This window comes from Pavona decussata, unplaced genomic scaffold (assembly GCF_977016875.1).
Source record: "Pavona decussata unplaced genomic scaffold, jaPavDecu1.1 SCAFFOLD_291, whole genome shotgun sequence".
Classification (NCBI taxonomy): Eukaryota; Metazoa; Cnidaria; class Anthozoa; order Scleractinia; family Agariciidae; genus Pavona; species Pavona decussata.
In genome coordinates, this window is record NW_028145690.1 from 235,352 (window position 1) to 247,031 (window position 11,680).

Genomic DNA, 11,680 nt, shown 5'->3' on the forward strand with positions numbered 1-11,680 from the left:
TACAATTATTTTCTTTCAGATGTCGACGAGTGTGAAGAAGGAAAACACAACTGCAGTGCAAATGCTATTTGTAACAACACCAACGGATCGTACAACTGCACATGCAGACCAAAGTTCACTGGGGACGGGAAAAACTGCACAGGTAGATAGGGGTTGACATTTCTTCACACTGTCCGCTCAAGTGATACAGCTAATACCTTCTAAGCTGAATTGTGATTTTCTTCAAGCGCAATCACACGAATTCTCCATTATATTTTTATATTTTTTTGTCTGTCGCTGGAGATGCTGTCGGTGGGGGTGGGCCCACTGGTACTGAAGGTATTTCGTTAAATCATTTTTATCATCCTTTTCACCTCATTTCAGGCATGAGGAGAAACACTTCCAAGTACCAAGCAATAGTAATGGGAAAGACCCAGGTTAAGCCCCAGTTCCATTGCGAAGACATTGCTGTTCCAATTACTGAAGATCTTGAAATGCTCGGAGTAACAGTAGATGACAAAATGAAATTTGAGAAGCACATAGACAAAATATGCCGAAAAGTCTCCCAGCAGATTGCTGTACTTAAGCGAATGAAAAAGATTCTTCCATTCGAAACAAGAAAGTGTCTTTACCTCGCATTTATCATCCCTCATTTTAACTACTGCTCAGAGACATGGCATTTCAGCAACAAAAGTGCCATTGCTAAGCTAGAAAAAGTTAATGAGCGTGCCCTCCGTTTTGTCTTTAACGAAAAACAAACGCCCTTCTCTGAACTACTCAACAAAATAGGTTTACCATCACTTGAGAATCAACGCCTCGCAAGAATAGTTTGCACAGTTTTTAATGCAATTAATAATGAACATGCACCAAAGAGCATAAAAGAACTGATCGGTCTTAGAAATAATAAATACAATCTAAGAGGAAGTGACATTTCAAAGCGACCAAAGGCCAGTACTACAACTTATGGCCTTAAATCGTGGAGGTCTACGGCACCAAAACTCTGGAACTCATTACCCGACCTAAGCAGAACAGTGACTACTTACAAGGGTTTCAAAAACAGTATCAGAACACTAGATCTGGCAGGTCTACTATGATCGAGTGAGCTTTTCACAGAATACGAATTATTGTAGTTTTTTATATCCATTTATTTCTTTATTGTAAATTTTTGTTTTACGTATGATGATTAATTTGTATTAGAAATTTTAATTTTACCTAATATGTCATTTGATGTTTTTTAGTTTGTGTTAGTTATTTTAATCTTTTAGTGTGAAATACCTGTAAACTAGCTGGTGAGCCTAGCTTGCTGGTCTCACAAAAGCTAAGCGTATTTTCACAATAAACTGCTATCTATCTATCTATCTATCTATCTATCTATCTATCTATCTATCTATCTATCTATCTATCTATCTATCTATCTATCTATCTATCTATCTATCTATTTATCGATCTATCTATCTATCTATCTATCTATCTATCTATCTATCTATCTATCTATCTATCTATCTATCTATCTATCTATTTCAGATATAGATAAATGCATGACAGGAACACACAACTGCAGTAATGATACTGAGTGTAACAACACCAACGGAGGATTCAATTGCGTGTGCAAAGCTGGATTCACATTAGAACTATGCTCTTTGTTTGCGCCTTTAACTTCTGTACTATGGTAATAATTCCCAGGACATAATATTACACTAAAAAAGGATAAGAAAGTGAGAAGAAAAATTATATAAGCTTGATATTCTCTTAATGTGCTATCTAAACACTATTCTGTTCATGAAGTCGAGGAGTGACAAACATTCTTCATTCAATTTCGTTTTCTTTCAAATTTAATGGCAGAAGAAACGTCTGGTTAAAATAAAAATTTTAATCGCTAATCCCTTGATATCATTTATTCCAAACAGCTGGTCTTCTATTTAGGGTCGAACTTTGATCAACCGTAATCAGTTAACAAAACCACCACTTTTACAGATATCGAAATTGTTATATTACGTTGTGGATTTTTTTAGTTCCAATTTACAGCTGTAATTTTTTTTATTATTATTTAAGGCCTACGCCAGTTTCTTCGGATGGGCGAAGTATTTTTGTTCCTTTTTTTATAATTGTCTTTAAATGGAAAGAGATTTGTTTAAAATTATTTTCTTTTAGATGTCGACGAGTGTGAAGAAGGAAAACACAACTGCAGTGCAAATGCTATTTGTAACAACACCAACGGATCGTACAACTGCACATGCAGACCAAAGTTCACTGGGGACGGGAAAAACTGCACAGGTAAATAAGGGGTTGACATTTCTTCACACTGTCCGCTCAAGTGGTACAGCTAATACCTTCTAAGCTGAATTGTAATTTTCTGCAAGCGCAATCACACGAATTCTCCATTATATTTTTATATTTTTTGTCTGTCACTGGAGATGCTGTCAGTGGAGATGGGCCCACAGGTATTGGATGTGTTTCGTTAAATCATTTTTATCATCCTTTTCACCTCATTTCAGATATAGATGAATGCGTGACAGAAACACAAAACTGCAGTAATGATACTGTGTGTAACAACACCAAAGGAGGATTCAATTGCATGTGCAAAGCTGGATTCACAGGAGACGGACAAAACTGTACAGGTTAGCAATGAATCATGAATCACTTAAGGACTATGCTTTTTGGTTCAGGCTTTAACTTCTATATCATATAATAATGTATTTATATACCACATATATCACTTAGTCTCGTGGCGGCTCACAATTCTTCCGTTGGGTGGAATCCGACGTCAACATGTAAAGGCGGCACTAACAGCCGCTATCAGTCCATGTTTTGATATCACCTACCAACCCAACCCACGCATGAATGTGAAAGACAGATGAAATAACATATAGAGATAGACCACAACACCGAGTACTTCGTCCCCAACTCTTTTTGAACAGTGTGTGGGTTCGTTCTTTCACGTCCCACAGATTACCAGGAACAAGTGTTGTGAGACAAGACCGCGGTTATTGTCCTGATCGAAATAACTAGAGAGTCTAATCATTTGCAGATGTCATTACATAGGCGGAACTTTCTCCTCAGTTATTAAAAGACCCTCAGTGTTGGTCTCACCGATGTTTGATCGCGCGACCTCGGGCAAGATAATCCGGTGCTCCCCCAAGTGAGCTAACCGGTCGCATCTCAATTAAATTAAAAACTATTTAAGAAAGACATTAATAAAATTATATGAAAGGGATTGAACAAGAGCTCCAGAAGGCAGATTGAATGCGTGCATATGCACGTGTCAGCTAATAGTTGCAATGTATCACAGGAGTAATGTAATGTTTGTCTTTCTCTATAGTTAGAGATAGAACTCGTTTTGCTGAAGATGTTTTGTTTATTCGTCTTTGTTGTAATCTTTTCAACTTATTGCAGATATAAACGAGTGTCTAACAGTAGCCCACAACTGCAGTAGCGATGCTTTGTGTAATAACACAGAGGGGGCATTCTATTGCACGTGCAGACCTGGATTCACGGGTGACGGACAAAACTGTACAGGTGGTGATTCCGGCAATTTTTCGTTTTCATTCCTTTGAGATCTATGTTATTTACTTGAAAGATTAACTGCTCAGCTCTTGTCATGATTTTCAGGAGATGAACGCAGTTGTATCAATGCTATTTTTCAGGTCATTTTCGTTTTTAAACGACAATACGGTAGCTGCTAATTGTTTGATTTTTCTGCGTTCAACTTTCCTTCGGATTAATGAATGTACAACCACAGGCTGCCCAAGCCCGAAAGCCCAAGCCCGAAAGGAATAAATGACACGTACGCCATGGTGACTCTTGCCCTCGAGCGGTGTTGTGTTACGAAGATTCGATTTACAAAGGTTTGTATGGGGACTTTATGGGGTTGATTTAAAAACCTAAAATTTAATGTTCTATGAATAAAACTGCCTCACCTTGTATCCGTGTTGTACTCTTTGTTGTTTCCTGGCGTTTGAGGCCGTCTTGAGGCGTTTTCAGCGAGTTAGCGCTGGTGGTGGTGATCCACTAGAAAAAAAAAACACGAAACTGGCTGGCTCAGAATCGAGCCATCGTACTGCGATGGCCAAAGTATTCCCGAAGAATAGACGTAGCCGCTTTAAAGGGACACAGTCACCTTTGTGACCGCGCTGACCTGGACGCTAGTTTTTGTCAATTTTGAAAAGCGTCCACCTCAACCCGAAATCAAAAGTACGCGTCGGCATCTAGAAATCTGCTTCAATCTTCCCAGTGTTTTATTGGATCTTCAATCTTTTACTGGAAACCTGTTTCTGAGTATGCTTTTGCTCATCCTATGATATTATTTTATCATATTTGGTTAAAAACAGTATGGATCGCGTCTCCAATGGAACATGAAAAGAAGAGGTGGGAAACGTGAAGGCGCCGGGCGGAAAAAAATCGCCTACGTTGACTAAAATAAGGAGATAAATCAATCAAAAACATTGGAGAACAAATCACCATTATTTATATTTGGAAAATTACATTTTCTTAACCTGGCGAAAGGTTCGTGCGGTGGGAATCTTCGTAAACGATTCGAACTACGCGTCATGGATGCTTGGTTTGGAGCTCAGACGAAGACAAGCTTCGGTACACAGTCGATTATCTCCTCGACAAGGAAAACCTCCAGTAGAACCTTGTTTTCTACGGGTCGAGCAAGCGTTCTTGCAACGACATGAGTTTGGTTCCTAAATTTAGATAACGAAGAAGTTGTGGAAACGAAATTATAAAAGCAAAATATATGATTGAAAGCAGAAATAAAGCTTACCGGTAGTTTCGCTACAAAGTCGTTTCACTACACTGCAGCTCAGTCGATTCACTACGTTTTAAAATTGACATATTCTCTAATATTTGAACTCAATTTGCTTCTCATGCAAACACTGTGAAACGTAGAAACAGGTAAGATAATAGGGAGCTTAAGCACGAGTAACTATGAGGACGACGCCGTGGTCAGATCCGCGAAGGCCTGGGTCTGACGTCGTCGCTCTCCCGCCAAATTTTAATTTGTTAAGCACGGATGCTGTTTTGACAGGACGCCTCCATTCTCAGTTCCTGATACACTTTTGTATCTGTTCTGTTATGGCCAGTTTCTGTACTACGATGCTCATCTTATTACTGATGAGGATTTTATAATCTTGTACGAAGTGTTTTCTTCACGAAACCCGGATTTTCCTTATGATTCGTACGATCGCTTTCACTTGGATAACATGAACGACGACGAATGCAAAGTCGAATTTAGAGTAAGGAAAAGGGATCTTCCAACACTGGCTCAAGCTCTTAAGATTCCACGCTCATTTCAACTTTCTCAGAGGAGCGTTGTAGATGGTATGGAAGGCCTTTGCATGCTCTTGAAGCGACTTGCATATCCCTGTAGATATGGAGACCTCATTTACCGTTTTGGACGTCCAGTTCCCGTTTTTAGTATGGCTACAAATCATGTTCTCGATTACATTTACAATACTCACAGTCATCTCATAACACAATGGAATCACACACTGCTGAGCCCTCGTGCTTTAGAAGTATACGCAGAAACTATCCACGGAAAGGGGGCTGCATTGGAGAACTGTTTTGGATTTGTGGATGGAACTGTCCGACCTATAGCTCGACCAGATGATCACCAGCGTATCATGTATAATTGGCATAAGCGAGTACACGCTTTAAAATTCCAGTCACTCGCCCTACCGAATGGACTGATTGGTAACCTATTTGGACCAGTAGGTAAGTGAAAATTATGTGTTTCTTTTGTTGGAATCCAGCCTGCAGGCTTACCTTCCTTCTCTATAAATTTAAATTATAATCGAACATTCACCTCATTGACTTCCCTCCAGTTCTTACGACGCCAGCCTACAGTGCAATCTTGTAAACAGGTCCTGCTCCATTTTACTAAAATAGACAATTAAGACCAGCCTCTCATTTTGTAGACTGAATAAAAACAAGCAGATCTAAATAATTTCGATGCAACAAGAAGTGTGAAATAGTTAAAATAATAATAACAAAAATCATGTAAGGGAAATGGAATGTTCTCTCATCTACCTGTACCCTACATCAGTGTTATAAAGGTCATGCTTTCAAATGGTATATTGACTCCTTGACCAAAAACAGTATTCATAACGAAAGCCTGCATATTATTAGAAAATAGATCACTTGAAATAGATTGACTTACACTCCATCTTACCAACAAACATCTTTAATCTATTATCTTTATCTTGTAATACGATATTCCCTTTTTTTTTTTGAGGGCAAGAGGCATGATGCCAGTATGCTCAAAGATTCTGGACTACTACAAGATCTTGAACAATATGCATTTTCAACAACAGGGCAGCCAATGTGCATATATGGAGACCCTGCCTACCCACTAAGGGTTCATCTGCAGGGCCCCTTTAGAGATGCTCACCTCACCCCTCAGAAGCAGCTTTACAACCAGTCAATGAGCTCTGTGCGAACATCTGTTGAATGGCTATTTGCAGATGTCCAAAACTACTTTAAATTTATAGACTTCAAGAAAAATCTGAAAGTGGGGCTCAGTAGCGTTGGTAAAATGTATGTAGTATCTGCCTTACTACGAAATGCCCTTACATGTTTATATGAAAATGAAACCTCACAGTATTTTGAGCTAGATCCTCCAAGCCTGCAAGATTATTTTGTTTGACTCTTAAGAATTTTTTGATAAGAGAATACTTGTATGAACCTTAGAAAAACTAAAGATCTTTTATTCCAATTAAGACCAGCCTCTCATTTTGTAGACTGAATAAAAACAAGCAGATCTAAAACAGCTGTAAATACCGTGTTAGCCTCCAGCCATGGGTGTCTACATGTGCCCACAGTACTCCCCACTTGACGGGTGTGGAGTACTGCGGGCACATCAAGACACCCATGGCTGGAGTCTAACACTGTATGTATTACTTTCCATACATGTCACCTTGGTGTAACATTAATGAAAACGATTTATTAATATTATTATTTTTTGAAAATTTCAAAGCTGTACAGGGAACTCAACTGTAACACTGGTGGTTATGAAACTTCAAAGTCAAACATTGTTTCCTTCTAATAAAAAGGAGAAAAAACATCTCGTTGTGTGTATCAATTAAAAAAAAACATCTTGATGTAAGTGATATAACAAAAATGTTTAGCACTATAAAGATCATAGTTAACCCTTTTACTCCCACGATCTGAATGTTAATTCTCCTCACTGACTGTCATACATTTCTTTGTAAAGTTAGTTCACAGAATTTGGTGTTACATCAAACAATATCACCTAGTTGATGATTTTCTTTATTCTGCCAATGTATTGATAATGTAAGGAGAAATTACATATTGATCACTCCTGGGAGTGAAAGGGTTAAATAGATGCCTTAAAGGGGAAGTATCACGAAAATTTGCTGTCATTTAAAAACCCAAAAATGTTTGACTGTCAGAAGAAACATCGAAATAATTGCCAAGTTTGTTGAAAATTATCACCCCAGTGCAATAAAACTGTCGATTAGTGCCTCTGGCCAGAGACAGAGTAGGCCGATTTGGGTTGAAACTTGAAAAATATTAGGCTAATGCTTTTCAAGTTCTCGCATTTTTGTTTCCAAAATGCGCTAGAACAGATCACGAGTTGTTTCTTTCAAGAACTGAGTTGATTTTGTTCCTCTCGTCATTCTAGAATTATTTGGCAGGTGATTGGAGGTCTTATTTCATCATTTTTAACAAAAGATATCAAAAACCCCATGATACTTCCCCTTTAAAGTCAGCCAGAGAAAACAACACCCTGATTTAATTTTCAATAACATCAACTTCTAAAAATACACAACATTGCCGCCATACAGCATTATTGAAGTATTTTTCCAAAAGGGGAACCATGTACAGTAGAATACTTTCTTACAATCCAATATCCTGTTTGTTCAGGGATCTTTCCTGGTAGCAAATTTTTCAAACAAGGCAAGCATTGCTTGTGATTGTTGTTGCTGTTGAGTTACAATCGACTGCATGGTTTGAAGTTGCCTCTCCTGCTGTCTCTGCTGTTCTTGCTGTTGTCTTTGCTGATCCTGGTGTTGCTTCTGGATCATCTGCAGCATGTCTTGCTGTATTTTAAGTTGCTGTTCAGACAAATGGGTAATTCTTCCCTCCTCTTGCTTTTTCAGTTCTATTTCCTCTTTCCTTAAAGCAATTTCTTGCTCTGACCTCTCTTGTAGGTAGCTCACAGCATCACCAACACTCTTTCTGCTCTTTTTGGGTTGAGCTTCCTCATTGCTACTCTTTCTTTTCTGGCTTTCACTCAATTTCTCCATGGCTTTTAACCTCATTTTCTCTGCACTCTCTTTTTCTGCCTTGGCTTTTTTCTTTTTGGTCTCATCTTCCTCTTCTGCCACTTCTTCTTTCTCACAAATTTCCTCAAGAATTATATCTATTTCAGTCATTTCTGGATCGATTCCACTAGCTCTCTCCTCTGACCTCATTTTTTGCTTGTGCTTCTGCATCAAAAGCTTTAAACGATCTCTTAGGGATTTTGGTGCAACAATAAATTTACAGCTGGATACTTCATTCAACTTTTCAGAAAGCTGTGACCAAATTTTTCTCCTTTCAGAGCTACCTTTGCGAGTGGAATAGAGATCTGAGCAAAGGACCTCTCTTAAAAATATGGCATCATGCTCCGGTTTCCACTGCATTACTCTAAAAATAAATCAACAGAAAAATGTCAACTGCCATATCTATTTGATTGGTAACGTTTGTTTGCCCTATGAATGAACAAAGAAATTATACTTTCTAAAATGTATTTAAAAACGGCTTTCACGGAGGTTAAATAAGAATAAGCAAACTTAACCATGTTGACTGCACCAGAAAAACTGCAGAAAACTTTTCCCGTAAGCTTACATTTACACTTGATTGCAAAATAAAATAACCTTTAAAAACACCGTCTTTCGTATAGACAGGCAAATAATGAAATAGTGACATATATGGGTTTCTATTTATTACCCTTCTTTTAAAATGCTAAAATGCGGTCAATGCAATATGTCTGTTTTTCTCATTCGCAGATAAAATATTTCATTCTACTTACGATTTGACGGGAGGTTTGCTTGCTGCATCTTGCTGACTTGCCATTTCTATCTTCTAAAAACTGTTTCAAAAAGGCAGAAACTGTTCTCAAACTAAACTAAAAATATAATTGAGCATCGATTGAAATCGTATGAACCAAAACGAAAAGTAAAAAAAACCTACAAAAGCAATGAAATCTCATAAATCACTCACATTTCACTACGCCGTCAAAAACTTGAAACTCGCGTCGCCGCCGGCAAGAGGACATTGTTTGTCAGGGGTATGTCATGCGCAATGGACCTAGTCCCACTCTCAACCGCTCATTGACGGCGGCGTCGTCTTGAAAAGTCCTCGTGCTTAAGCTCCCTAATTTTTCACACGCCTGGATACCGAAATAAACGATTAAATGATTCTTCGACTTCAGAGGTATTCGTTGACGTTTGACTTTCCGGGGACAAGTCCATCAGTAAATTCTCTATGGTATCAAGAAAATGAGTGTTCTAAAATGACCTTAGGTCTATAATCACTATAGTAATAATTTTGACTGGCAAATACTTCGACTCGACAAGGTTTGTTTACGTTTTTCAAAGGATGCGCTTCTCAGCGCGAGACTTGTGATGGTGTGATATGCAAATCGGCTAAGAAATGGTATCTAATGCGCATGTGCACCAGGTGACTGTGTCCTTTTAAATCACGATCAGCCGAAGCGTGAATAACTCGCTTCACTATCCATCGGTCACTGGTTCGCAAATTTCATCGCAACCACCTGAAAATCGCTCGTTTACCAGCTCAAATCTGCCTCTCTTGCTGCTACATCATGGGTAGAGCCAACGGTGAAGATACCAGATTTGAAATCAAAGCTTAGCGACCGCCTCCGCTCGACAAAAACAGCGCTCGGTCGGGGTGGGACGGCACTATTGCCGACATGCAAGTCAACACGCTGCTAGGGTACGCTGCGTCAGATTTCACCGGAAACCGCGAACGCTCGATGGGTTATTTGAAAACCCGGGAAAAGCTGCAAACGCAAAATCGAATTTCAGTTTTGAACTATCAACGTTCATTTTGTCCTGGGCGCCAGTCTGATAAGCAGTTCGTTGAGTTCGTTGGTGAAATTCGTCGCTCAAACAGTTCAACAGTTCTTTTCAGAGCTAAAATTCAAAATTCTTTTCAGAGCTATCCTTCAGTGGTTCTATTTAGATTTAGAACAGCCAGTAACCCATCGAGCGTTCGCGGTTTGCGATAAAATCTGACGCAGCATACCCTAGCAGCGTGTTGATTTGAATTGTAGGCAATAGTGCCGTCCCACCCCGACCGAGTGCTGTTTTTGTCGAGCGGACGCAGTCGCTAAGCTGTGATTTTCAAATCTGGTATCTTCACCGCTGGCTATACACATGATGCAGCAGCGAGAGAGGGAGATTTGAGCTGGTAAACGAGCAATTTTTTTAGACGGTTGCGATGGGATTTGTGAACCAGCGACCAACGGACAGTGAAGCGAGTTATTCACGCTTCGGCTGATCGTGATTTGAAGCGGCTACGTCTATTCCTCGGGAATACTTTGGCCTTCGCGGTACGATGGTTCGATTCTGAACCAGCCAGCCTCGTGTTTTTTTCCTAATGGATCACCACCACCAGCGCTAACTCGCTGAAAACGCTTCAAAACGGCCTCAAACGCCGGGAAACAACAAGGAATACAACACAGATACAAGGTGAGGCAGTTTTATTCACAGAGCATTAAATTTTAGGTATTTAAATCAAACCCGTAAAATTCCCATACAAACCTTTGTAAATCGAATCTTTGTAACACAACACCGCTCGAAGGCAAGAGTCACCTTCGCGTACGTGTCATTTATTCCTCTTATTCCGCACTTGGGCCGCATGTGGTACAACAGGAACGCATAACTCCAGTGCAGATGTTGATTGTAATAAGGTTAAGCGATCGCACAAGTGCACATTTAATCCCTTCTATTTTTTTATTGAACGCTCTTTCAGATGTTAACGAGTGTGAAGAGGAAACGCACCGCTGCAGTACCGAAGACGCGTGCATTAACACCAAAGGATCATTCAAATGCAGAGGTAATTCTATATTCAGTATAGTAGAAATATATTTGTTATGAGTTTCTTTGCGTCAAACCAAAAAACAAAAAAAAAAAACAGGCTAGCACTGGAGAAAATACATCACGGGCAATATTATCGGTGAATGCAAAAGAGCAAATTTTCCATATAGAGGACGGAGCATACACCACAAAATGCAAAATACAAAAGGCGAAACTCATGGGAGAAAAAAAAAGAGATAACTTCGACCAAACGATGCAATAATAATGCACTACAATAAATTGTGTTTGGCTTTTTCCAAATCATGTTAGCAATAAATAATTACCTTTTCCCCAATGTTAGTATTTTGTTACTACGACCTAATAATACTAAGTTATCTCCTGTTCTAGTTCCATATCCCGTCGCCTTTTTTCCCCTCAATATCTCGTATGGCACCAAAGAAATCAACGATCGATTGCGAGTAACCCAAAGAAATCATCAGAACGTTCACCTTGCTCAAGGTCCCGACGGTAGAGCTAACAGCTCTTTTGAGTTCAAAGGAACGTCGGATAGCTTCATCGAGTTTTCCAACAGCCCTGGGCGAGCTTTAGGTGAACTTTACTCGATAACAATGTTATGCTGGTTGTACTATAAT

The 11,680-nt window shown here is 39.2% G+C and overlaps 4 protein-coding genes across 4 annotated transcripts in view; 2 read left to right on the top strand and 2 right to left on the bottom strand.

Annotated features, from left to right (window-relative positions):
- The window catches only part of LOC146454971 (uncharacterized), a 394,059-nt gene that overhangs the window by 193,767 nt on the left and 188,612 nt on the right, over window positions 1-11,680 (top strand). Inside the window, exons 14-20 of the mRNA XM_085094848.1 lie at window positions 20-142; window positions 364-930; window positions 1,504-1,554; window positions 2,131-2,253; window positions 2,475-2,597; window positions 3,373-3,495; window positions 10,984-11,067. Coding sequence (XP_084950974.1) covers window positions 20-142; window positions 364-930; window positions 1,504-1,554; window positions 2,131-2,253; window positions 2,475-2,597; window positions 3,373-3,495; window positions 10,984-11,067 — 1,194 coding nt within the window. The remainder of the gene's footprint in view (window positions 1-19; window positions 143-363; window positions 931-1,503; window positions 1,555-2,130; window positions 2,254-2,474; window positions 2,598-3,372; window positions 3,496-10,983; window positions 11,068-11,680) is intronic.
- The window catches only part of LOC146454976 (uncharacterized), a 234,456-nt gene that overhangs the window by 111,746 nt on the left and 111,030 nt on the right, over window positions 1-11,680 (bottom strand). The gene's annotated exons all lie outside the window — the stretch shown is intronic.
- LOC146454980 (uncharacterized) lies at window positions 5,134-6,688 on the top strand. Its single transcript, XM_085094887.1, has 3 exons — window positions 5,134-5,694; window positions 5,942-5,943; window positions 6,215-6,688. Exons 1-3 carry the CDS (start codon window positions 5,184-5,186, stop codon window positions 6,623-6,625), a joined length of 924 nt encoding a protein of 307 aa, XP_084951013.1. The 5' UTR covers window positions 5,134-5,183; the 3' UTR covers window positions 6,626-6,688.
- LOC146454981 (uncharacterized) lies at window positions 6,732-9,305 on the bottom strand. The gene is made up of 2 exons (XM_085094886.1): window positions 9,017-9,305; window positions 6,732-8,631 (listed from the first exon to the last, which is right to left on the bottom strand). Exons 1-2 carry the CDS (start codon window positions 9,058-9,060, stop codon window positions 7,863-7,865), a joined length of 813 nt encoding a protein of 270 aa, XP_084951012.1. The 5' UTR covers window positions 9,061-9,305; the 3' UTR covers window positions 6,732-7,862.